The 24322-nt window shown below is 39.4% G+C and overlaps 8 protein-coding genes and 1 non-coding gene across 12 annotated transcripts; 6 read left to right on the forward strand and 3 right to left on the reverse strand.

Moving 5' to 3' along the window:
- The first annotated feature begins 575 nt into the window (after positions 1–575).
- Positions 576–680, forward strand: LOC127250041 (small nucleolar RNA snoR109). Its single transcript, XR_007838524.1, has one exon. It is a non-coding gene; the product is annotated as a small nucleolar RNA snoR109 (small nucleolar RNA).
- An 805-nt stretch (positions 681–1485) lies between these two features.
- Positions 1486–4642, forward strand: LOC127249831 (biotin--protein ligase 2-like). 2 transcript variants are annotated; one of them, XM_051272849.1, is made up of 11 exons: positions 1486–1711; positions 1785–2061; positions 2145–2206; positions 2317–2465; positions 2684–2804; positions 2960–3115; positions 3412–3457; positions 3553–3625; positions 3768–3844; positions 4060–4158; positions 4497–4642. In XM_051272849.1, the coding sequence occupies exons 2-11, from the start codon at positions 1787–1789 to the stop codon at positions 4540–4542; spliced, it is 1104 nt and encodes a 367-aa protein (XP_051128806.1). In that variant the 5' UTR covers positions 1486–1711; positions 1785–1786; the 3' UTR covers positions 4543–4642. The 2 variants fall into 2 exon arrangements, with proteins under 2 accessions (XP_051128806.1, XP_051128807.1); XM_051272850.1 differs by lacking the exon at positions 4497–4642 and having other exon boundaries at positions 1491–1711; positions 4043–4375.
- A 1709-nt stretch (positions 4643–6351) lies between these two features.
- LOC127249915 (protein TRACHEARY ELEMENT DIFFERENTIATION-RELATED 7A-like) lies at positions 6352–7585 on the forward strand. The gene is made up of 2 exons (XM_051272982.1): positions 6352–6582; positions 6756–7585. The coding sequence occupies exons 1-2, from the start codon at positions 6372–6374 to the stop codon at positions 7400–7402; spliced, it is 858 nt and encodes a 285-aa protein (XP_051128939.1). The 5' UTR covers positions 6352–6371; the 3' UTR covers positions 7403–7585.
- A 686-nt stretch (positions 7586–8271) lies between these two features.
- On the forward strand, positions 8272–12361 carry LOC127249911 (fumarylacetoacetase). The gene is made up of 14 exons (XM_051272976.1): positions 8272–8807; positions 9184–9262; positions 9408–9466; positions 9550–9674; positions 9767–9841; positions 10511–10586; positions 10764–10863; positions 10950–11009; positions 11145–11215; positions 11304–11366; positions 11553–11617; positions 11699–11795; positions 11884–12009; positions 12087–12361. The coding sequence occupies exons 1-14, from the start codon at positions 8604–8606 to the stop codon at positions 12147–12149; spliced, it is 1263 nt and encodes a 420-aa protein (XP_051128933.1). The 5' UTR covers positions 8272–8603; the 3' UTR covers positions 12150–12361.
- A 149-nt stretch (positions 12362–12510) lies between these two features.
- On the forward strand, positions 12511–14223 carry LOC127249916 (BAG family molecular chaperone regulator 5, mitochondrial). The gene is made up of 2 exons (XM_051272983.1): positions 12511–12853; positions 13424–14223. Exons 1-2 carry the CDS (start codon positions 12524–12526, stop codon positions 13766–13768), a joined length of 675 nt encoding a protein of 224 aa, XP_051128940.1. The 5' UTR covers positions 12511–12523; the 3' UTR covers positions 13769–14223.
- Positions 14224–14259: 36 nt separating this feature from the next.
- Positions 14260–15405, reverse strand: LOC127249692 (acyl-CoA--sterol O-acyltransferase 1-like). The gene has a single exon (XM_051272624.1). The coding sequence runs from the start codon at positions 15403–15405 to the stop codon at positions 14260–14262; it is 1146 nt and encodes a 381-aa protein (XP_051128581.1).
- LOC127249913 (acyl-CoA--sterol O-acyltransferase 1-like) lies at positions 15299–17230 on the reverse strand. The gene has a single exon (XM_051272980.1). It carries the CDS (start codon positions 16847–16849, stop codon positions 15755–15757), a length of 1095 nt encoding a protein of 364 aa, XP_051128937.1. The 5' UTR covers positions 16850–17230; the 3' UTR covers positions 15299–15754.
- Positions 17231–17437: 207 nt separating this feature from the next.
- Positions 17438–22311, forward strand: LOC127249912 (acyl-CoA--sterol O-acyltransferase 1-like). Of its 3 annotated transcripts, XM_051272979.1 has the most exons (4): positions 17438–19415; positions 19895–20119; positions 20238–20402; positions 21065–22311. In XM_051272979.1, exons 3-4 carry the CDS (start codon positions 20348–20350, stop codon positions 22006–22008), a joined length of 999 nt encoding a protein of 332 aa, XP_051128936.1. In that variant the 5' UTR covers positions 17438–19415; positions 19895–20119; positions 20238–20347; the 3' UTR covers positions 22009–22311. The 3 variants fall into 3 exon arrangements, with proteins under 3 accessions (XP_051128936.1, XP_051128935.1, XP_051128934.1); XM_051272978.1 differs by lacking the exon at positions 21065–22311 and having other exon boundaries at positions 20238–20494; XM_051272977.1 differs by lacking the exon at positions 21065–22311 and having other exon boundaries at positions 17438–20119; positions 20238–20494.
- A 56-nt stretch (positions 22312–22367) lies between these two features.
- Positions 22368–23981, reverse strand: LOC127249914 (probable long-chain-alcohol O-fatty-acyltransferase 5). Its single transcript, XM_051272981.1, has 2 exons — positions 23049–23981; positions 22368–22671 (listed from the first exon to the last, which is right to left on the reverse strand). The coding sequence occupies exons 1-2, from the start codon at positions 23914–23916 to the stop codon at positions 22481–22483; spliced, it is 1059 nt and encodes a 352-aa protein (XP_051128938.1). The 5' UTR covers positions 23917–23981; the 3' UTR covers positions 22368–22480.
- Between the last annotated feature and the right edge of the window lie 341 nt (positions 23982–24322).

The following is a 24322-nucleotide window of genomic DNA, read 5'->3' on the forward strand; positions in this document are numbered from 1 at the left end:
TATTATTTTTCCTAAAAATATCAAATCAAATACCTATTTTTTATTTTTTTTATATTATACTAAAAATTAATTTTACATTCAAAACATCACATCAACACTTAATTTAAAATTTTGATATATCTAAATTCAATTTCAATTTTTTTGGTAACTTTTTTTTTTTAGTACTCGTGATATTTTAGCATTCAAGCAATAATTTTTTTTTCTCCCTTATTTTGTATTGATGTAGGAAAAAGGTAAAAAATTAATAAAAAAATAAAACTGTAATATAAGAAATGACTGTTGGGCCAAGCCCAATTACGTTATATGAAGTCCAGCCCAATAAACATTGTGGCTATATATGTATTGCTGTAGAAGTGGAAGTGGGATTAGGGTTTCTCAGGTGCGCAGTTTTCGTCTATTTATGGTGGATGGAGGAGCTCATTCCTCGCCATTGCCTGCTCGTCTAGTGAGATCTATGAGGTTTTCATTCTATTGAATTAGTGCTTGTGTTCTTCGTTGTAATTAATTGAAATGAGTAATGCTACATGTACTCCAAGGGAGGGTGGATGAAATACCCTTCTTTGATTCGCCGAAATCGGCTGTAGCAATAGTGAACGGAGAAGTTATCTGGCCGGTTGTTGTGCTTTGAGATCTTCGGATCTCAATCGTCGACGTATCTGCTTACCGAACTTCTCATATTCTTATATGTATATATATATACATACGGAGTATACGTTGTTATTTGACTGGCGTATGCGGCGTGGATTTGCCTCCTTTCTATACTGTTTATCGTGCTTTTACTGAAACACAATCTCCGATTCGCTAGTACCAAATTTCCGCAGATCTGGATGCTTCGCCAAAGTGTTTGCGAAGTTTCGTTGATTGAATTAGGGTTAATTTTAAAACGGCCAGGCCATACTGCCCTATCACTGTAAACCCCCCAACTCTTTCTCAAGATTTTTTTGAGAAAATAAAAAAAAATTGAAAGTTAGCAACTTTCTTCCATTTTTGGGCGATTTTTTATTAAGACATTTTGACCTAAATATATATATAACATTGGAAAGTGGCCCGGCCCAGCTGAGACCGACTTAGGTCCGCTTTACCTAAGCCTGAGCTTGGACTTGAGTTAAAGTGAAATGGTCCTGGGCCTGTTTAACGATGAATAAACTAGTTCAACTTGGTCCATGACTAAACTATTTTATTTTTTATTTGCAAGATGAAAAAAATAAAAATAACAGAATGAAATAACGAAAAATGAATTAGAAAATAAAATGTACAAATTAATAATTTAAATGTTCATTAGTGATAATAGTAATAATAATCATAATAATACTTACTTTATTATATCACGAATAAATTTAATAAAATTTAAAATACAAAGTTTAATTTAAAATATTATGTTAATGTATATTTATTTCGCATCAAATAATTATATTAATTTAAAATTTTATTATTTAAAATAAAAACTTAAAACTGAACGACACGAGTAACAGTATGTGTGTACAACTTTCAATTAGAAAAAATTCTCGTGAGGTGTGTTTGGGTTGTGTGTGTTCATCCGATTTTTTTTTTTTTTTCAACACAACCAGATAGAAAACCAAAAATTTCTTGCTTTCTCCGCCTTACTGGCCTGCAATGCTTTGCCTCTGTAAACAGATCCATACCATCAATCGATCTTTCTACAAAGGTTCAACTGTGTCCTAGAGTTCTTCTCATACACCGGGTAAACTAGGTAAAGATTCAATTTTCGCCATAACTTTCTGATTGTGATGACATGAGTAGCAATATTTATTGTTTCGGTGCAGAAATGGAGCCGCAATTGGGTACAACTCTTGTGCTTGCAGGAAAATCCGCTGCAGAAAATGGCATGGCCTGTTGTTTGAAGAAGAACGACGCAGTAAAACTCCCTGACGGTTCTCCAGTAAATGTTTGCTTGCATTCGGAAATTGAAAATCGACAGATCGTTGGTAACGACGATGCTTTCCGATTGAATTTGTACATGAATTCTCTCTCAACTGATCGCTTCGGAAAGCTGCTCATTTACTCCCCCAAATTATCCTCCACGCACGACGTTGTTTCAAAGTAAGTATTCCCCATCCTGTTGGGTTACTGTGAACACCATTGAAGATGTATTGATTCCGCACGAGTGTTTTCCCATTTGACAGTAATTTCAGTGAGTTGCCTGTTGGAGCTGTGTGTGTTGCAGATATCCAGCTTAAAGGCAGAGGTATTGTTGATTAATGTCTCTTCTTGCTTCACCATGAATATTGAGTTTATTGGAGAGTGTTTGTTTGTAAATTGTCTATGTTATTGCTATATTTACAATGGTTTTTCAAGGCCGTTCCAAGAACATTTGGGAATCACCCAAGGGATGCCTTCTGTTTTCATTCACTTTACAAATGGAGGATGGTAGAATTGTCCCACACGTGCAGTATGTTGTTTGTTTAGCTATGACGGAGGCAATCAACGACATCTGTTGGAAAAATGTGAGTCTTATTGAATTCATACACCATTTAGTTTCTCCTAGTGATTATTCTCAAGAATTTATCTATTATTCCTTTGAATAACTGGCTGCTATGATTTCTGAAAAAGAAGATCCTTAAAGGCATTGGTGGTTTCTTCCTATGGTACATCTTCATTTGTTGTTAATCTTAATATTCTATCATCTATTTGACTATTCATATTCCAATACGGTATGTTTCAGGGCATGCCTGCTCTTGATGTTAGAATAAAGTGGCCAAATGATCTATACTTACATGGTCTTAAAGTGGGAGGCATTTTGTGCACATCTACGTATAAATCTAAGAAGTTTAATGTCAGTGTTGGTAAACATTCTTTTCTTTTGACAATATAGTTTGTAAAATTTATGTATCTCAAATAACCTTTACTTTAGGGGACTCAAACCTATATTAGATTTTGTTAGATACACAAATTTACCAGAGTTATCTTTTCTTTTTCTCCATTTTGTTTTATTTTATAGGAATTGGCTTGAATGTGAGTAATCAGCAACCAAGTACATGCTTGAACACCATTTTACATAGTTTGGGTTGTGTTGACCGGCAATTACAACGTGAAGATATCATGGCTGCTTTCTTCAATAAATTTGAGAGTCTTTATGATATCTTCATCATTCAAGGTGATCCCTTCCCCTTTGGTATTCACTGCATGTTTGGTTACCCTGATTAGTTCAGTATGGTTTATCTTTGCTCAATTGATATTAAAATTTACCACTTCTTATTTGTATGTAAAACTAATTCGCTGAAGGAGATTTGTAATTAAACCAGTATATCACCTAGTTTCCACTCGGACTTGGTTCTTGCATCACTGAAACAGCTATATTTCGAATTTGAATGTATGAGCTGTAGTTTAACACTCACTTCTATTTTCCATGAGTTCTCGCTGAAGTATTTGTTGTTCATTATTATTAATCAGGTTTTCAAGCATTAGAAAAGCAGTACTACAAGACATGGTTGCACAGGTGAAACAATTAACTAGAACAATTAACTAAGTGTTCCCTACAAGCATGATTTTATCTTGTCGAACCCTTTCGCAATTCGTTTGTATTGGATGCAGTGGACAGCGGGTTATCGTACAGGAGAAGGATGATAATATGAACCAAGTCTCGGAATATGTGGTGACAATCCAGGTGAACTTCTTCTTCTGAAATTGAAATTAAAATTAGCTTTTCGCATTCTGAAGGAAGATATTAGGCTTTTTTGAAATGACATGAGTGGTTTCTTTCAAATAATCGAAATTTAATCTGTAAGCAACATCCGTTTGGCGCACAGGGTCTAACCTCTTCCGGGTACTTATTGGCAATCACTGATGACGGTCAAACATGCGAGCTTCATCCTGATGGAAACAGGTGATTTCATTACCATAGTAAAAGAGAACCATATAACTCAAGTAATCCGAGCTTTTTTAACTGTGAATATTGTGGCGATGTTAATTGTCTTCCTTCTTACATTCCTGTTGTCCAATCCCTGGCCGGTGACGCCTTTATTGTTCATCTCCAACAAGTATTATTACTACATTCCAAAATTAATCTGACATATGGTTACAGTTTTGATTTCTTTAAAGGGCTGGTGAGCAGAAAGGTAGCATGAAAAGAGCTTTGATGGCAACCTCGGCTGCAGCTATAAAGTATACACCATGTAGGAGGGAGAGCAGTCCTGGGCTGTAAGATTACATTTTCTTAAACCTCAGTTACTAAGAATGCTTGAGATACTTGTACATGTAACTTGTGCTCCTGAATAGAATCGGTAAAGCATGTCAGCATGAGAACAAGATAGAATCCATGTAAACGAGCATCATGAAAATAGAAATGCTCATGGTTTATGCTGACTGGAAACTGAATTTTAGCAACTAAGAATATCTCAGAAATGCCTTTTGTTCATGCCTCTGTTGAATCCTTCATGATCTAGCATGTCTTGTTACTACTATTTGCATTTTTATGGGTTTTTTTAATTACTTTTTTCAAGAAATGATCGATCGATCTCCGCTGCATATTCTTGCAGGTCTACAAGCAAATCCTTTTGTGCGTTTTGTGAAGAGGATCATTGATTTTGTGATGGACCATAACTTGAGTTTAAATATGTTTCGGAATCTTGAATTGGTTTGGAAATAATATAAACGAATATTATTATAAAAAAAAAAAAAAGAAAGGAAATTGAAAAGATGCAAATGATAAAGTTGTTGGGTAATGCGGTCTAAAGTAAAAGTAATATTTTCAGTGTGGAAAGCATACCCAGATAATGAATTTTGTTGTGGTATCTGTTTAAATTTATAAGGCTTGTTAACTATCAATTAATTCTACCATTCTTTTACACTTAATTAATAGATCATGGTTCGGACTGAGTTTTTTATTTTTATCTTTTGACGGGTTGGTTAATTATTCATTTATTTCGGCTTCCATTGAGATCGACAATTTGGCTTGTATTGAACCTTCCTTATCGATATCCTCGGGCGGGGTTGTTCAGCCGTTCATTTGAAATCCTATGTTTGTCTAATCAAGAAAAATAGACCATTGTATTCTAGGAATAATATGATGGTGTGGGAGGGTTCAAATAATTTTTTTCCTAAATTTTCTTGTTCTAAGCTAAATTATTTTCCTAAATTTTCTTGTTCTAAGCTGTAGAGATGTTTAAGTTGCGCCAAAATTAGAGGACACGTACGTGTCATTTGGGGTCGCTTTATTTTGCACGGACAAGATTGGGACAATTCATTTTTATTAAATGCATTCTTATAGTAACAATAGAAATAATAATGTCATCATAGCTTATGATGTACATAGATTGGGACAATTCATTTTTATTCATTAGAAATACCTTTAAATTTATATATATTAATATCAAATTTAAATATAAAAACAAAAAAATTTTACACATAAAGAATACTAGTAACTATTATTTAAATATTATATATATTTTTTATTGCCCACAAAAAAAGCAAATCCATGGAGTATTTATTCAACAGATTGAGATAGTATTAATTTTAATGAAATACTAGTAGGATTTTAAAATATTGTATTCAATATGCAGGACAAAAGAAGACAGCGTACAAAATAATAAAAACACCTGTCTGCCTCATTTTCGTTTACGTGTGATACTTTTTTACAGATTTGAGTATGCTTTTTAACTTTTTATTAAATGGAAATGTTACAATATTCACTTTAAAAAGTAAAATAAAATATGTGTCATTCAATAAAAAATTTTGATGCAATTTTTAATAGATATTATAAAGAATACAGTATATAATACCCCACCTCTCGGCCAAATTATACAGACCATTATTTAAACGTGCCAATTTTCATTATCAAATATATAATACGTCCAAGTACGTCAGAATTTATCTTTATACGTACAAAAGTTATCTATTAACCGATAAAGTTATATAGATATTTTAGAAATATAAAATACTGGTCCATGTTTAAAATTGAAAAACATTCCAGATTTATAAAATAACTCTTATTTATGTAATAACCATCTTTCTTGTACCTATCAACATATAGTAGTAATTAATTTAAAATACAATTATTATAAAATAATTTAAGACAAACCACCCTAATCTTCTCGGTATAAATGCACGTATAAATTATTTCTACATTATAACAATAAAATAATAATAATAATACACTGCGCAATTTCCTTCGCAGTCAAAAAGATAGCAGTAGGGATAAAGCATTAAAAACAATGAAAACTTAGAGGGGCAAAATTGTCCAAATAAAAGTGGTAGGTGTAACGAGCGAGTGCGATTGCAGAGAGAGGTGTGGACACGTGGCGAAATTCTACCGCACAGTACTCGTCCTGTGCAGTGCGTGCAGTTCGTGAAGACTGACCTCGCGTAAAAGCACCGCCTCCTGCAACAACCAACTGCTTCCCTCCCTTTATTTAATGGAAGCTCAGCCTCCTCTTCCCCATTTCCATTCCCCCGTTCCTGTTGAAATGGGAGCATTTCTCAGGCTGATCGCCGCCGTGCTCGCGGCGGCGCTGGTGGCTGAAGCAGCTGCAGTCGAGACGCACCACGTCGTCGGCGGTTGGGGTCCCGATTTGGACGTCGGTGCTTGGCTTTCCGGTCGGATTTTCAGAGTCGGCGACAAACTCTGTAAGCTTTTCGTCTGATTCTCTCAGCTGTGTGTTTCTGAATTTTAATTCAACGTCGAGTGGTTATGGCGGACCCATGGCGAATATTCTGTGTGGGGTTAGGGTTAGGGTTAGGGTTTTGGGGGTGAATAATTTAATGATTTTGTTGGAGAGGTGAATGAATTTTCGTTCCAGGGTTTGGACATTCGAGTGGAGACGAAATCGTCGTGGAGGTTAACAGCGCGGAGGAATTCGAAAAGTGCGATACGGCGAACCCTATCAGGATGTACACCGACGACCACGTGTCCCTCGAGAAGGAAGGCCTCAGGTTCTTCACCAGCGCCGACGCCGACCGTTGCAGAAACGGCCTGAAGCTGCCGGTGACGGTATCCCGCCGCGATGAATTTGAGCCGCCGTACGAGCCGTCTGATGTTCCTCCGCCGCACCATCCATTTGATCCTCCTGAGCCATTTCACCCTCCCCCCCAATCGCCGCCGCCGTACGAGCCGTCTGATGTTCCTCCGCCGCACCATCCATTTGATCCTCCTGAGCCATTTCACCCTCCTCCCCAATCGCCGCCGCCGGAGCCTGTTCACCCTACTCACAAGTCGCCGCCGCCGCCGCCGCCGCATGAACCACCGAAGCCTGTTCACCCTCCGCCACCGCCATATGAACCGCCCAAGCCTGTCCACCCTCCTCCACCGCCACCGCCATATGAACCGCCCAAGCCTGTTCACCCTCCTCCACCGCCACCGCCACCGCCGCAACCCTCCTCGGCAAATATGAACCTGCCATTTCTGGTGATTTTAACGTTTTACCTCTGCTTTGTTTTTGCTGTGTAGACATGGGGAGGAGGAGATGCCACAGTCGTTGTTTTAAGGTTTAGTAACAGCAGATGATGTGGGTCTGAGATCAAATTTGTTTTTCCTGTTTGATTTCTACACCGTCTGATTTCAATAAAATTTCTATGCTAATGAAAACCCTGTGATCATCGTCATCATCACCCATAAACTTTGGTTTCAATCTTTCTTGTCTCCTTCCCCTTTTCTCTGCAGTGAAATTTGGCATTCTTGCCACGTGTTAACAGGTTCAAATATCAAGGGATTGAACGTGGGGACAAACCTTTTGTTGTTATAAAATAATCTCACGTCGGGATGGGACAAATTTTTTGTCATCGTTCTTGCGGATTATTTCCACCTGCATCGTCATTTTTGCTGAATGATTTTTACCTGCTCTCATTTACGCATCGGGAGAGGGATAAAAGAAATGTATAATTTAACTATATATCTTGTGAGTTGGAAAAGTAAAGAACACACGATAATAGCGGTGGAGAATTTGAAGGTATGGCGTAAGCTTCCAGAAGGAAACCATATTCTACCTTTGAATATAATAATCAATTACAGTAGTAAAAAAAATTTCAGATTTCTTCTCCTGTGGGTTTTTGTACTTGCTGAGAATTGTGATTTAGAGTAAAAATGATGCATCTCATACTAGTTATCAAATTATATTATTACTATTATTATTTTTTTTTATGTGAACGAGATTATCGATAATTTTAAAATAAAAATGATTTATTCCGTCCATTTTAAGAATATATATTTATTTTTATTTTATATTTATGTGAAAATATTTGATGTAATATGAACACACGAAGATATCTAATTGGGGCTTGGACTTCGCGCTTTAATGGCGGCAGCCCAATAAGAGGCAACACAGCCCAATCCGCAATTTGGTTCAAATCGAAACACGATCTGGTTCTGATGATGACGAGACAACTCAGCCACGTGTGCATACGACAGCCACCGCATTGATTGCCGCACAGCCGCACCGGCGGCGCTGCACCACACCGTCGGGGATGGCACCTAACTTTTCACGACTAATACTGCCACATATAAAGAAAGTGATTTGGTATTAGCCCATGCCATATCTCTCCAACTACAAATAACCCTTCGCCCTTTTTGCACCCAACAAACACTCTCGGTCCCCTTCCAACTCTCCACTGTCCACTCTTTTGAGTTGGATTGTTTAGCCTTTTCTTTTGCTATGGCGCTGAAATCGTTCGTTGAAGTCCATCCGGACTCGCACTTCCCGATTCAGAACCTTCCGTACGGTGTGTTCAAGGCAGGATCGGATTCGGAGCCGAGGCCAGGCGTCGCCATTGGAGACTATGTGCTCGACCTTTCGGCTGTTGCCTCTGCTGGTCTTTTCGACGGACCGTATCTTAAAAGTTCCGATTGCTTCGATCAGGTGCGTCGCTGTTCCTACCTTTGTTTTTGGTGTTTTGAAATTAGGTTGAAGTTTTTGTTGAATGTTGATGGAAACTGAAAGCACGAGGGTTGGTGGTCTTGAGTGGACAGATGACTGTTCTTCTAGGTTGATTTGTCAGTGTCGTGTTACCATACGATCTAGTATTTGAAGTTATGGAGATAGTGAGGAAATCAAAATGACAAAAAACTGCAACTTAGAGTGACGAAAATGGCTTAGCAAGTAGATTTAGGAACAGCATCAATCGTTGAAGGTGTAATGGCAAGGGATTAAGTTCCTATAAAGTTGATTGAATTACAATAGATGAACAAGATCAAGCGAACCAGTTTTTAATGATAAGTAAATGGCAATGTTGCAGCCTAATCTTAACAAGTTATTGGCATTGGGACGACCAGCGTGGAAGGAAGCTCGTGCAACTTTGCAGAAGATATTATCAGGTTTTCTACTTCAATTTTTCCTGTTACTGTTGGTTCTGGTGTGTCAATGTGCTAAAGTGAACTTAGGATATCTAATCTCATGGTTTCTCAAGGAATCATGCAACCTTCGTTTTGGACTGAATTTTTTTAATTTATGATAATGCAGCTGCAGAACCAGTATTGCGTGATAATGCAAGTCTAAGGGAGAAAGCCCTTCTGCCTATGGTATGTAGTGAATCCATTTTTATGTTTCCATAACTGAATTAGGTGTTCTGTTTTGTTGTTACAATCTGTGATGATTTTTACAGAGCAAGGTGCAAATGCTTCTCCCTATAATGATAGGGGATTACACAGACTTCTTTGCATCAAAGCATCATGCTAAGAATTGTGGCCTGATATTCCGAGGCCCCGAAACCCCTATCAACCCAAATTGGTATAGCTATAGTTTTAAAAGATAAACAATCCTCCCCCCCCCCCCCCCCTAATATTTTTCTGCTCAACCTTGTGGGGTTTCATATTTTTCAGGTTTCACATTCCGATTGCTTACCATGGGCGTGCATCATCTATTGTCGTCTCGGGCACAGATATCATCAGGCCAAGGTTACAGAACAAAATCCTTGATATAATCTTTGTTCGCTTACTATTTATTTGCTCTTCATAAAAAAGGTTTGTGCATTTTTCAATGGTGATCACACAAAGTTGCTACTGGGGAGTGTTTTAGATGGTGTGCCTATAGCTCTTTACCATCAAAGAAACTACTTGTCAGAATCCTGAAAATTAGACATTGGAATCCATACTATTGTTCTTAGTGTGATCATCTTAAAGTATTACATTTTAGTTTAATGCATATATTTATGAAGAATTAATATTAAAACATTCACTCTACATGTTCTGGTTGGAGGTAGGGCTGTTATGCAAGCCAAGCTGCTCGAAAGCTTGGCTTGTTGATCATACTAACAAGCTGAGCTCGAGCTACAAAAAGTACTTAAAAATTATCTAGTCGAGAGGTAATAAATTTATATATTCCTTATTATATTAAAATATAATAGAACTTGAGCTCAGTAAAAAAATTACTAATGGGCTTGAGCTCGACACAATAAAAGCTCGGGTTGAGTTCGAGCATGAGATATTTGGCTCAAATAAAAGCCTTAGTTGGATGCAATGGCCAGTACTTGTGGGTTCCTTAATTCAAGATCTTCTACTTCTTCTTCTCTCGCTCTTTCATGGATATAACATTGCATGACTTATTGATTTCTGTTTATTCTATAGAGGACAAGGCCATCCAGCTGCCAACTCTCTGCCCTATTTTGGATCTTCCCGTAAGTTGGACTTTGAACTGGAAATGGTAAGTATTTTTTCAAAGAGGAATATGTATCTACATTTTGGTAGAGTTTATAGCTTGATCCATGCCTTAGACTTCCTGTAATATGAGATCATGTACTTCTTTCTATTTAGCTGTTTAATATGGTTAATTATGGAGTATCATTCCATTATGTATTGAACAAACAGTTAAATGCATTAGGCTGCTGTTGTTGGTTCTGGAAATGAATTGGGGAAACCTGTGGATGTGAACGAGGCAGCTGATCACATCTTTGGACTAGTTTTGATGAATGATTGGAGTGGTATGTGTACTCGTCTACATAAATTATTTGGATTGTATGGAGTGTGTCTGATTGAGTTCGATGGATTTTAATGTTGGTTTTGGCAGCAAGAGATATCCAGGCATGGGAGTATGTTCCTCTCGGCCCTTTTCTTGGAAAAAGTTTTGGTAATGAAATCTTTTCTCATTTGGAGAATTCTACCTCGAAGCAATTTCTGAATCACTAAATCCATTGATACTTTGTTTAAAACATTACTAGCTGACAAAATCGTAATCTTAATGTTCATTTTGGATCCATTCTAGGCACGACTATATCCCCTTGGATTGTCACCTTAGATGCTTTGGAGCCATTTGCCTCTGATGCACCAGAGCAGGTAACTATGCCCAAGTGATTTTTTAATGTAGCCTACAGTTTTCCTCTTCTTCCATTAATGTAATTGCTTGTAATAATGTCGAACACAGATCCCTCCTCCACTGCCTTATCTGGCAGAAAAGGAACACAAAAACTATGACATCTCCTTAGAGGTTGGTCCCTCTAACTACTATCTCATTATCTTTTCTTATTTCTTGCCCCCTCGAATTGATACACTAATTCGGTAAGTTCTTAATGGCCTGTGCTGTTTTCATACTCCTTTTCTTTTTAACAAGTTATATACTTCAACCACCTGGCCAATTGTTTTTTACTGAAGAGAAATGACTTTCTTCGACCAGGTTTCCATTGTTCCTGCAGGTAAAAAAGATGCATCCATTGTATCAAGAAGCAACTACAAAAACCTGTATGAGTCTACCTAGTAGCCACTATTGTGTTAGGTGATATCCTCAACTCGATCGATATGACATCGCTATTTGTGATACAGATACTGGACGATAACCCAGCAACTCGCGCACCACACCATCAACGGATGCAACCTGAGGCCTGGTGACCTCCTCGGAACTGGAACTATCAGTGGCCCTGTAAGATTTTACTGCCTGCTTTGAATGCAGTTTGTGACGTTTTCCCTTTTCGCCCATTTAATAATAGCCAACATCATTGTATTCACAGGAACCCGAGTCGTATGGATGCTTGCTCGAGCTAACCTGGAACGGACAGAACCCGCTGTCTTTAGGTGGAACACCTCGTGCATTTCTGGAGGATGGAGATGAAGTCATCTTCACGGGGTGTTGCAAGGTTCTTATCTCATTATGCCTCTTAATATTTCTGTGTTTGCGCATTTCATCGAATAACTCGTCGACCTTGCATTGCAGGGGAATGGTTACACCGTCGGCTTCGGCCAGTGCTCCGGGAAGATCCTTCCGACGCCTCATTGAAAACCTGATCTGCTTATATTGAAGAGCACTGATATCCTCGTTGTTCTCTGGCTTGAAAGAAATCCTTCATCCTTGTATGCTGTAATAGCATAGGATTGTCTCTGTAACAATCCAACACCTGAATAAGGAAACTCTGCTGATTCTGTTAGGGAATTTTCAGTGGAAACTTACTGCCCTGCTTGAAATAATATTCTGCGGTTGACGTAGCTGAATTGCTCTCGGGCAGTGGGGCCCGCAAATCAACGGGCAGTGACACGTGTATAATATTTATATATATATAAATATATGTATCGTGTATTATATTGTAACGTCTGCATTTCGCATTCTAGCTTACCCTTTATTGCCATACCTTTTCACTCTCTAAACTGGTGAAGATGAAGTCCCACCACCGCAGGCCCCGGTACGCCGCTTCCGCTGCCTCCGCCGCTACTGCTGTAGTATACGCCGTTCAGAGCGACCAACCCGTGGATGAACACGGCTCCAAATTTACTGAAATTCCAATTAATTCCACCACTGACTGGCAACCACCGCCGGAGCCCGTACCGGTAACTGTTCGCATTTCTGCTAATTCGCATCCCCGAGAATCCTCTGCCGCTGTTAAGATACAGTCAGCCTACAGATCTCACGTGGTTCGCATCCTTGTCGGGAAGATCTCTGCTGTCAATCGCGAAGCGAATTACTGGCAGAGGCTCATCCAACGCCAGGCATCATTTCTAATTTCTTCCCTATTGACAATTCTCTCCGTTTTTCGATCACTATTCGTTGCTGTTCTAGATAATTAAGATGAATTCATTGTTTAGAAAAGTAGCCTTTATTTTTTTATGATTGTTTTATATTGGTGGTTTAATCGGCGGCTGCCACAGTTCTTTAACTTCCTCCTCGCTGATCTGATCAGATTTGGGTGTAAATAATCTCGAGAAAATCAAAGTCTAATTTAGGGTTAAATATTCATAGTTGCAATCCTGCAAACCTCGCTAGTGTATGTGCTTCAGTTTCAGGGGATTTCTTCGTGCTACTTTTTGTGCGAGGCTTCTGAAATCTGATTATCCTTCAATTCAACGCTACCTTTTGTATTCTACACACTAGGGCAGAACCATAAGGCTTGAATTTCTACAACTTTCTGCTTTTTTAATTCACTGTTAACGTTTGTATGTAAGTTAATTTTGTCTCGAGCAGCAATTATTGAGTTCATATTACGTGCACAGGTGATGGTGATCTATTTCTACCAGATTTTCTCTTTATATGAACGAATGTATCTTAATTGTGTGCGGCAGGAGACGGTTGATGCTGTACGTACCAGCCAGAGGGAACGAATTAAGATCAATGAGGCATTGATGGGATTGTTATTCAGGCTTGACTCTGTTCCTGGGATTGATCCCAATGTCAGGGAAATAAGAAGGCATGTTAGCCGCAAGATTGTTGGGCTGCAGGAAATACTGGATGCAGTTTCGGATGCTAGACTTGATCATTGGGAAGGGTTTCTGAGGGATTGGGATGATGTTGTTGAAGGGATCGAGAGAGACGTTTGCAACGAAAGAGGTGGGGGATATGAAATGGAGAAGTTTTGTGCAGAACATTTGGGTTTTCAGTGTCTGCAAAGGTTCCTTCGCGACCAGTGATCTTAGGTACTTACACGTATGATATGTCTTCCTGGTTTTGTACGTTCATGAATAAACTATATATATGCTGTAAGTAATCCTTTTCCTGCCTGTACAATATTGTGCACTAAGTTGTTGCTTCCTTATCATTGAACTTGTATTTAACTGCTGAATGGTTATTGTTGGTGTAAGAAAAGATCTATAGTTTCACATTCTTTTGAAGTTCGGGAGGATATTTACTACTGTATTGAGGACTGTATATTTGAATGAAATATAGATACTTTTATCATAGAAAATCATTCCAAGATCATTAACTTATGTGATAATTTTTTTGAGATGATTTATAGGTTCCTCTTTGCACAATGAAACTTGAGACTAGCATCACAGTTTTTATGAGATCTACTACTGCTGCAATAGTTTAGATCTATTATTCCACATTATTCTTAATGCTATCTTGTCTCGTCTAACAGATGCAACTAACACTAGTAGTACTATAGTAGATTGTTCTGGTTTCATACTTGTTTTAGGATGCTGGGCTGCACTAACAAGTCATAGCTCATTTTGCTCCAAGTCAACACCAGATTCTTAAGAATTTCACACACATCTGCATACTCTTGAAGCACCCTGTCATCTAGCTTGTACTCCAGCAATTCTGACAAAACCAGCCACATAAATGTGCATATCTGAAACCCAAAAATCAATGGCCCTGCATATACTTGTGGCACTTCCCACCTTCCCTTGACTCTCCTCTTTAACATGTTCTCAATTACAACACAAACCACCTGAACCAGGAAGAACAGTGGGGTGCCCCATCTGAACCTCACTCGGCCCACATAGGAGAACACGATCTCATGCATCAACTCAGACACCAGAAAGGTAGCCAGCAACGCAAGTAAGGCAGCCCATTTTCTGCCCAGGACGGGTAATGTGTGATGCAGGATGGGATCAAATATGGTGGATTGTAGAATACTTGAGCCTACACGGTTCCATCTGTAGCTCCAGAAGTCCTGCAGTGAGGTGGACAGGTAAGGTTTGTTGAAAGGTAGCTCAACCTTGGCCTCATTACCTAGTAGGATTTGCCCGACGATGGCGACTGCAGTGAGTATTACTTCCATGCTCAAGTAAAGGTAGATGCATATAATGATTAAGAACACATCTCGAGGAAAGATGTGCTTGTGAAAACCCAAGGCCACGAGCATAATCATGATCAAGCTCCTTCTCACAAAGTATGGAAAGCATGTTAGAACAACCTCATTTATATTATGAATTCCAAAATGATTGATCTCTAGACCCTTTATGTTGTTGACAGAAGTTTTTGTTGTTGCAGAGGGTTGCCGCAAGCCGAGAGGTAAACAAGAAATCAGCACAAAATGGAACAAAGAAAGAGATGGGTTTGACAGTGGGCCTGTGTGGAAAACCAGAAGGAGAAGCTTGAATGTGGCCAGCCATGTCATGGAGAAGCCAGTGATGACAACCAGATTGATGGATTTAATGGTGAGAGGAAGGAGAAAGAAAAGATACAGTACAGGTAAGAACATCAATAATCTGATTGCAGCTTGAGAAACCAATTTAGATACTGCATAGCAATAACATGTTGATGCAATAAATGATGACCATACCATGATGAACTTGTTGATTTCTTCCTCCATAACAACCATCTCTCTAGATTTGCTAGCTCTTTATTTGTTAGGTGTGGATTTATTCTGTGCTATTGGTATATTTATATTTGTTGTTCAGATCATGCAATCTTTGAGAGGGCTGAATCTCAGATGATTGATTGGCTTAATTTCTGATCAATTGTTGCTACATATTTGTTACTGAACAAAGCATGCTTATTGCACCTCAATCTAATCTTTTATTGTACATCTGAGTTGTCTAAGATATTTGACCCTTGATTGATAATGTATAATGGGAATTCTTTGCATTGATATTTAATTTCAGAGATTAGACAGGTTGTACACACACACATATATATATATATTATACATTCTTTAATCCTGGAATTTTTTATGTGAATTCCTCTGAGTTGACTTTGAATCCCAACGCAGAAACGACGTCGTTCACAAACTCTCCGACCGCGGCAATCTCGGCCTGCCCTCGCTCGTCAGCTTTACACCGCAGGAACGGTGGAAAGAACAGCCAGAAGGCAGTGATTGCCACGAATCCAACGGTCAGGATCGCTCCGGCAACCCGTGGCAACCGGAGCCTGCCGTTCACCGCCCTCTTGATAATGATCTCAAGCGCCAGACAAGAGCCATGCAGCAGGAAGAAACCGGTGACCTCCCACGTGGGCTGCACGTGACCAAAGTAGTAGAATATGAGCTCGTGCATCAGCCCTGATACTGCAAAAGTCGCCATCACAGCCGGCAGCGACGCCCATTTTCGTCCCATGACCACCGCTGACCAGCGGAGCACCGGAAAGTAAACCGTGGGGCGCAGTATTCCCGTTACCATGAGATTCCACCGCCGGCCCCAGAAATCCTGCAATGAAGCCGACAGGTACGGCTCGTCGAAGTGCGGCTCCAGCTCCACACCGAGCAGGAGGCGAGCCGCTGCCGCCGCAACGGCTAGTTGAATCTCCAACAACAGGTATATATGCAGACCATACATAAATAGAACAATCTTAGAATGCATATGATCAACATAACCATAACCAATTATCACAAAGGCCAATAAAATGAGCTTTATAGCATAATTCAAGATCGACTTAGAACCCTTTTTATGAGGAATCGTTTCTTGACTTTCTTGTGTTCTAAGCTTGATTGGAAGGCAGGCAACGGCTATAAATTCCGGTAGGGAGATTGAGTCGGCGGCCAACGGGCCAATGCCGTAGGTGAACATGAGGAGTTTGAACACGGCGAGCCAGGCGAGGAAGAAGGCGGTGAAGCCGCAGAGGTGCATCGAGCGGAGCTGCAGCGGGAGGACGAGCAAAAGTCCGATCACCGGGAGGAAGGCGGCAAGTCGAGGCGGGCCTTTCCGGAGCATCGCGGCGGCGTAATAACAGTAAGTTATAGATAATATAGCAGATAGCCACACCTTGATGAAATTATTGATTTCACCTTCCATCCAGTGTGTGATCACAGCTACAATCTTTACCTCCATTTTTATGATCACAATTCAAAAGCTGTGGTCTTTCAGGCAATGCAGGTTTATGTTTCTGAAAGATGATCTGAATTGGAGAAATGTTCAACGAACAGCGCTGGGGATGACGATTCGGATGATGAAATGTGCAGATTATTTTAGGGAGTGTTGAATATTGAATAGGATGGTGAAGCAGTCATGGATTTAAAAATTATGGGAAGATGCAATTGAATGTGCATTATTTGGATTTAGAAATGGAATTATATGTGTACTTCATTTGAAGAATGAGTGAATTACAATAGTGGGTCAACGAAATATGAAATTACTTAACTGAAAATCTGGCATATTTTTCTTGTGAATTGTTTTAACAGGAGAGTGCATAACATTGCTCTGTCCCACAAAATCTGGCGTATTCTTGTGTGCTTTTTAACGTTTTAATTTTATTATCAAAAGTATTTTTTTTTTTTAAATAACATATTAGATATATATATATATATATTTTACAAAATACATCATCAAAATATCCAAATTTTTACTTCTCTACAAACACGAAATTATGTTTTTTTTTTCCCCTGATCTTTTCTAGCATGGCTTGTACGAAGCACTATTGACCATCCAGCATGTACACGGATTGATTGTGCTAAGAAACACTTCTGTCAATGTTCACTTTCTTTTTAATGTTGTTATAAAAAAAATGTTTTCATATTTTTAAATAAAAAATTATACTATTATTTTTGGTATTCTTTTATTACAAAATACATAAAGTAACAAAAAATTAATATTAAAATTTGTGTTAAAAAATTTGAACACATATTCAAACATGGAAAGTACTCCTGTATGGACGACGGTACGGATGGATGCAGGTTCAAAAGTATATCCGACATTGATGCCTGTTAATTTTACAATGGCCAAGGTTTGTCAAGCCACTGATTCTCCAGGGAGAGATGAAGAACACAACACTATCGTGAAGAAGAAGACAACACAGACAACACTCTCAAGCTAATGTTAATTTCTTTTGGGCCTTTATCTTGTGGGCTCTTCTTGTATATTCTCTTCAAATATGTTAGTATTAGAAGCCCATAATGTAGTTAATTTGTTTAGAGAGGCTTAGATTCCTCTCTCTGTTCAGCGTGTAAGTACCTCTCCGTATCGTCTTCTTCATTGTGAAAGATAGCCCATGATACACTTTTTAGTTTTTACTCTCTTCAAGGTTTACACCAACTAGCCTGTTTACATTTCGTCTAATTACAGTATGAATTGCTATTGGTAGAATTTACCAGAATACAATCTTCACATTGGCTAACAGAAAGAATATTGTCATGACAGATTGACACTGGTTTTATTGTTTTCTTTTTTTGTTTTTGTTTTTTCATGAAGAAACTATTGATTGCAGGCATGTGTGTTACGAGGCTATATCAATCTGTTGGATCGCTTTTTCGTCTAACATTGTTGTGTTTTTTCTTTGTTTCAGGTTTGCGGGTTCATAACTGAATACTTCAGTCTGTGGTAACTGTATTCTGATTTGTGGTTTGTTTCTTTATGGCTAATAGAACCTCTACTGCTTCAGTGTCTAATACTGTTGGTGTGTTATCTTCCGTTCCTTCTCAGAAATATTACGCTGATCCTTTATACCTGCACCACTCGGATTCTTCTAATATTGTTTTGGTGTCATGTGTTTTGACTGGCTCTGAGAACTATGAAATCTGGTCTAGAGCTATGAGTTTCGCCTTATCTGGTAAAAACAAATTGGATTTTGTTGAAGGCCTTGTGCCATTACCTAATGATCCTGATTTAGCTGGTGAGTGGCATAGATGCGATGCTGTTGTTATGTGCTGGATTCTGAACTGTGTGGATAAGAATATTTTTTCTCACCTTGTATTTTGTACTAAAGCTTCTGATGCCTGGTCCAATCTTAGGCTCATGTTCCGTAAACCATATGGGATTAGACTCTATAGCATTCTTCATGAATTGTCGAATACCACTCAGGGTAATGACACTGTTGCTGAGTACTATATGAAATTGAAAAGTTTATGGGTGCAATATGCATCTGTTAGTCCGAGTAGTCGGTGTGTTTGTGCAGCCTCTCATGATCTCTTGCGTTATGAAAGTAATCTTCGTCTAATGCAATTTCTGATGGGGTTAAATGAGAAGTATTATACTTTAAGTTTTATTATCTTGAGATCTGATCCTTTACCTGATGTGATGGATGCTTTTGCCATGGTTTCCAGAGAAGAGTCTGCTAGAGTTATTGATGCTGGAAATACTTCTGATAAAACCCTATCCGCCGTTGTGTCGGAAAAGAAGTTTGTTAAGTCCCGTGTTAAGAATCCTAATCTTAAATGTTCTCATTGTGGTGGCTCTGGTCACTTAGTAGAGCGCTGTTATAAACTCATAGGATACCCTGAAAAACGTTGTTTTCCAAAGAATGAAAATGCTGGTGAATCTGCTAATATTGTAAGGGAAACTAGCAGCTCTAATGTGGTTGAACCTTCTAATAATACACCTGATTCTTCTGAGCTGATTGAGCAGCTTCTTAGAATGGCCAATGTATGCAAGGATGATCACAGCCACAAAGTTAATATGGCAGGTATGCATTTCAACGTATCCTGTAATTCTTTCCATAACTCTAGGTGGATTGGTGACTCTTGAGGATTGATCATCATATGGTTTCATGCTTAGATTGGGTGTTGCCAAATTAACTTCATTTTTTAACAACACTTGCATATTCAAGATTCACAGAGTGGAGCCACTCTGGGAACCAGTGATCTTAGAGATGGTCTCTATTGCTTTTCTTTTGGGTTCTGAACCTATCTGCTATTTACAAATTGATTCTTTGAATCATGCTGCTTTGCATCGTGATATTAAGGCTGCTGCTCTTCGAATTGCTGCTTAACCTGTGTTTCATGAGCATACTAAACATATTGAAATACTTTGCCATGTCCCTGATTTGTTAACTTATAAAGACACAACTCATTTCTTCTTCTTTGCGCCGTGCTAACCAAGCTTCTGGATAGTGTATCTCCACACTCTTTATCCACTGACCTTTGTCTTTGTGATCTTTTACAGGAATCTGATCTGCCCATCCGATCGAGGGGGACATTACGACGGCTATATCAATCTGTTGGGTCCCTTTCTTGTCTAACACTGTGTTTGTTACTTGAGCAGGGCTGTGACACTTTGGAGGTTGGGATCAGATTATACTATGCTGGCACCGCTGTCTTAACAGCGTTTCATGCCGCTGAATGTATTAAGAGTTGATAGTGGCAGTAGCAGAGTCGCGATATTATACCTGTATTCCTTTATGTTTCTACAATCTATGTTTCCTTGTGGTGTTTTGTCCAACTTTCTGTTGGATTGGTGTGTTGCAGTGAAGGTAGAACCAATTCCTTTGTAATCTGTTCTGTTTCAGATTGACAGCATGCGGAGTGCTTGAATCCACGCGAAGTCCCAGGACCTGCCTGTCGCCCGAAGTCCACGTGAAGTAACCACTAATAACAACCCTGTACCGTGTACCCCTCAATGAACTCTGGTCCAGGTCCTGGACCAGGACCAAAAAACGGCGCTCCTGTTACATGTTAGTTATGTTTCTTTAATATTTGTAATGCTAAATAAATTGTTAAGATAAATGAAGCACAAAATAATTATATTTGAGAGTCGCACTCCTGATTTTCACATAAAAATATAAAAATAATGTTTGTTCTATTTGTTGATAATTACAGTTGTATAAGAATATGTTATGTATTAAAATAAATTATTGTATATATTTTGTGAGACTATATTATGTACTGTTAATTTATTTATTGTATTTATATTATATTAATTATTATTCGTGGTAATACATTCAGCAAAGTGCCCCCTGTTTATAATTATAAAAGTCATTGGATAAATTATGTCACCATTGATTAACCTATATTCTATGTGATGTTTAGTCATTATTTTCCATTAACCAACCTACTACTCCATACACATCTGTAGTCCAGATATATTGTTCTAAAAGTCATCGGGATAACTCAACATTAATTAACCGGCACAATACAACAATAGCCAATAGGCATTCTTTTCTAAATGCAAAAAACAAAAACATACCTTTAATCACATCTCATTTTTATTACCAAAAATTGAAGGGAGAAGACAACATGTCTTCAATCACACCTTGGTGGGCACCAGGCGAATTCAACACCTTCATCAAGATATATCTTTACACCCTCCTGTCTCTATCTTATTCCTATTTTGCAGCCAAGTTGATCCCGAAAGGCGGGACCCGTCTCGCCGCATTCCTTCCTGTCGCGGGACTCTTCGCCGTCGTTCCGCTGCACTTCAACTCCTTATTCCTCTGCTCCATCACCATATTATTCATCACCTGGCTTTCCACTTTTAAAGTCCTCATGCTCGCCTTCGATAACGGCCCGTTATATTATCCGTCGCAGCATTCGCTATTCAAATTTCTAGCCGTTGGCTGTCTTCCCGTCGAGTTTAAATCTCGGGATGGCAATGAACGGTGCCGTACAAAAGGGACTAACTCGTTCGCGAAAAATGGCTTTAAGGTTGCTTTGTTAGCTATGTTACTCGCAGGTTGTGGTTATGGCGATCGTATGGATCCTAAGGTTGTTCTGACTATGTACTTTTTGGTAATATACTTCTCATTGGAGATTCTACTAGCCGTTGGCGCCGCCACGTGGCGCGGCTTGGTCGGCGTGGAGCTGGAGCCGGTGCTGAATGAGCCGTATCTGTCGGCTTCTTTGCAGGAGTTTTGGGGGCGCCGGTGGAACCTTATTATGGCTCGGATGTTTCACTCGGCGGTGTACGTTCCGACGCGGGACTTCTCGGCGGCGATCGTCGGGCGGAGGTGGGCGGCGCAGCCGGCGGCGGTGGTGACTTTTGGGGTGTCGGGGCTGATGCATGAATTGTCGTTCTTTTACTTTGGATGCGTGGAGCCGAGGTGGGAGGTGACTCGGTTTTTTCTATTGCACGGCGTTTGTGTGGCGGTTGAGATCGGTGTGAAGAAGGAATTAAAACTCCGGCGGCGGTTTCCGGCGGTCGCCGGCGTCGTCCTGACCCATGGGTTCTTGCTAGCCACGGCGTTTTGGCTGTTCTTCCCGCAGTTCTTGTGGTGCATATGCAAACATAGAGGGGTTGGCAGTGACTGCTTAGAGCGGAGTGTATTTGTAAGATTTTTTTAATTTTAAATTTTTTGTTTTTGAAACCAATTTTATACTATTGGGTCGAATCAAAGCCAAACACACCCTACAAATTCCAAACGTTATAAAGAACATGAAAGTGATGGGCCGTGTTGACATTAGCCCAACCCAACCAAATAAGTGGGCTTATCTGTTGGGCCAGCATAGTTTGGACGCACACAATTGGGCTAAACTAGTCAATACTTAGGGCCCATCTTTGGTCTAGCAATATGTGATTAACGTACTTCAAATTAATCGATCACAAAACTTAATCACATGTCCATAATTACATTTCACCCCTTTCAACGTTTGTCCAATTACTGCAACATTTTTCTTCATTTTTTTTTTTTTTTTTAATTGAGAACCACAATCACTATTCAACAAGTGTGATGGAGGTAAATTTTTAATGGAATTTAATAATTTACAAATTATACTAATCATATGTTAAACAAAATTGAAACGTAGCCGATTTTTTTTAGGAGATGTAATTCATTAACAAAACTTGAAGTCTTTTCCCGGCACTGAATGTTCTATGCTCCTTGCACCACAAGAACTGTGGGTGCATAAACCGCAACGACGTGGCTAACATAAACCCATGTGTCAACACGACGCCGGCAACTCTCGTCAGCCGCCACCCCCGCACAAACTTCACTTCCTTTTTAACAGCTGTCACAATTTATATAAAATCAAACTTATATAAATCCATAGTAAAATAATAAAAAAAAATCAATTTAAACTAAATATCTAACTTTTGGACCTTGATAGCCATAGTCGAGATTTTTAATATCTAACTTCTTGCATAACTTTAGACCCTGAGTTGATGCAAGAAGTTAGATATTAGGGTCCTAACTTCTTGCAACTTTAGGACCTGATGCAAGAAGTTAGGACCCTAAAGTTGATGCAAGAAGTTAGATATTAAAAGATTTCGACTGTGGCTATTAAAATGAAGTCTGTTAATGCATTTATTAAAAATCTTGACTGTGGCTATAAGGGTCCAAAAGTTGATGCAAGAAGTTTGAACTGAATATCTAAAATATTATTACCTATCTCAATCGCCACAGATGCACCATGCAATAGAAAGAACCAAGTGACCTCCCTCGTCGGCATCGCGCACCCAAAGTGAAAGAACGTGAGCTCGTGCATCAACCCCGACACTGCAAACGTCACCATCACCGCCGGCTGCGCCGCCCATCTCCGCCCAATTACCGCCGCCGACAAGTCCCGCATTGGAACATAAACCGCCGAATGAAATATCCGGCTCACCGTGAGGTTCCACCGCCGCCCCCAAAAGTCCTGCATCGAAGTCGACAAATAAGGCTCGTCGAACTGCGGCTCCATCTCCATCCCCGCCATGCTTCGAGTGGCGGCTGCGGCAACGGCAGCCAGTATAATCTCCAAGGACAGGTAAATACAGAGACCGTACATATTTAGAACAACCTCAGGATACATACGACGATGATCGGCATAATAACGACAGGTCACGACCACCATTGCCAACACGACAACCTTAACGGCATAGTTGGATAATGACTTAGGCCTCTTTTCGCAGTGGCGCGTGTCGCCTTCTTGAGATTTAAGCTTGATCGGAAGGCAAGCAACGGCTAGAAATTTTGGTAGGGAAAGCGAGGGATCGGACAAAGGGCCATTGTCGAAGGCTAACATGAAGAGTCTGAAAGTGGCGAGCCAGGAAAGAAGGAAGCTGAGGTTGAGCAGCAAGAAGATGGATTGGAGCTGTAATGGCGCGAGGAGGAAGAATCCGGCGACCGGAAGGAATGCAGACAGGCGGGCGCCGCCTCTGGGGAGAATTTTGGCGGCAAAATAGCAGTAAGATAGAGACATAAGGGCTAATATCCAGACCTTGATGAAGGTGGTGAATTCGCCATGAATATGATCTCTCATTACAGCCAACATATCCTCTTTGGCAAGATTAATTGATAGATGCTTCTATTTGTCTCTTTAATTTGGCGATGCTTTTATTTCACAGATTAGGACATGGCAGAATCAAACCAGACAGCTAATTTTGTGAAGGTTTATTTAATAAATATTGAGGGAGTTGACATTTGGAATTTGACATGGAGGAAACGTGCATATCGATACCATATCTTGAGCACCATGATGCTCCACATAGTGCGTGTGTATATATATATATATATATTATGTGTGTGTTGTGGGGATAGAAGAATAGAATTTATTTTTGAAACAGATGAACTCTTACATGGACATACCTCAGTATATATTGAGACAAAGAGGACACCCACTCGAAGCGAAGCTCTATTTATTTATTTATATATATAATTTTAATTTTTAACTATATAGT

Source organism: Andrographis paniculata, unplaced genomic scaffold (assembly GCF_009805555.1).
Source record: "Andrographis paniculata isolate CXL003 unplaced genomic scaffold, ASM980555v1 Contig36END, whole genome shotgun sequence".
Classification (NCBI taxonomy): Eukaryota; Viridiplantae; Streptophyta; class Magnoliopsida; order Lamiales; family Acanthaceae; genus Andrographis; species Andrographis paniculata.

What these genes read in the sequence shown, in the direction of transcription:
- LOC127249912 (XM_051272977.1), top strand. Translation starts at nt 18,368, where the DNA reads ATGGCTAATAGAACCTCTACTGCTTCAGTGTCTAATACTGTTGGTGTG.
- LOC127249913 (XM_051272980.1), bottom strand. Translation starts at nt 16,849, where the DNA reads ATGGAGGTAAAGATTGTAGCTGTGATCACACACTGGATGGAAGGTGAA.
- LOC127249692 (XM_051272624.1), bottom strand. Translation starts at nt 15,405, where the DNA reads ATGGTTGTTATGGAGGAAGAAATCAACAAGTTCATCATGGTATGGTCA.
- LOC127249916 (XM_051272983.1), top strand. Translation starts at nt 12,524, where the DNA reads ATGAAGTCCCACCACCGCAGGCCCCGGTACGCCGCTTCCGCTGCCTCC. An exon ending in AGAGGCTCATCCAACGCCAG is followed by an intron (nt 12,854 to 13,423) that starts GCATCATTTCTA and finishes TGTGTGCGGCAG; the next exon opens with GAGACGGTTGATGCTGTACG.
- LOC127249911 (XM_051272976.1), top strand. Translation starts at nt 8,604, where the DNA reads ATGGCGCTGAAATCGTTCGTTGAAGTCCATCCGGACTCGCACTTCCCG. An exon ending in GTTCCGATTGCTTCGATCAG is followed by an intron (nt 8,808 to 9,183) that starts GTGCGTCGCTGT and finishes GCAATGTTGCAG; the next exon opens with CCTAATCTTAACAAGTTATT. An exon ending in TTTGCAGAAGATATTATCAG is followed by an intron (nt 9,263 to 9,407) that starts GTTTTCTACTTC and finishes ATGATAATGCAG; the next exon opens with CTGCAGAACCAGTATTGCGT.
- LOC127249831 (XM_051272849.1), top strand. Translation starts at nt 1,787, where the DNA reads ATGGAGCCGCAATTGGGTACAACTCTTGTGCTTGCAGGAAAATCCGCT. An exon ending in TGATATCTTCATCATTCAAG is followed by an intron (nt 3,116 to 3,411) that starts GTGATCCCTTCC and finishes ATTATTAATCAG; the next exon opens with GTTTTCAAGCATTAGAAAAG. An exon ending in CTTCATCCTGATGGAAACAG is followed by an intron (nt 3,845 to 4,059) that starts GTGATTTCATTA and finishes ATTTCTTTAAAG; the next exon opens with GGCTGGTGAGCAGAAAGGTA.
- LOC127249914 (XM_051272981.1), bottom strand. Translation starts at nt 23,916, where the DNA reads ATGTTGGCTGTAATGAGAGATCATATTCATGGCGAATTCACCACCTTC. An exon ending in ATCTGTGGCGATTGAGATAG is followed by an intron (nt 22,672 to 23,048) that starts GTAATAATATTT and finishes AAATTGTGACAG; the next exon opens with CTGTTAAAAAGGAAGTGAAG.
- LOC127249915 (XM_051272982.1), top strand. Translation starts at nt 6,372, where the DNA reads ATGGAAGCTCAGCCTCCTCTTCCCCATTTCCATTCCCCCGTTCCTGTT. An exon ending in CAGAGTCGGCGACAAACTCT is followed by an intron (nt 6,583 to 6,755) that starts GTAAGCTTTTCG and finishes TTTTCGTTCCAG; the next exon opens with GGTTTGGACATTCGAGTGGA.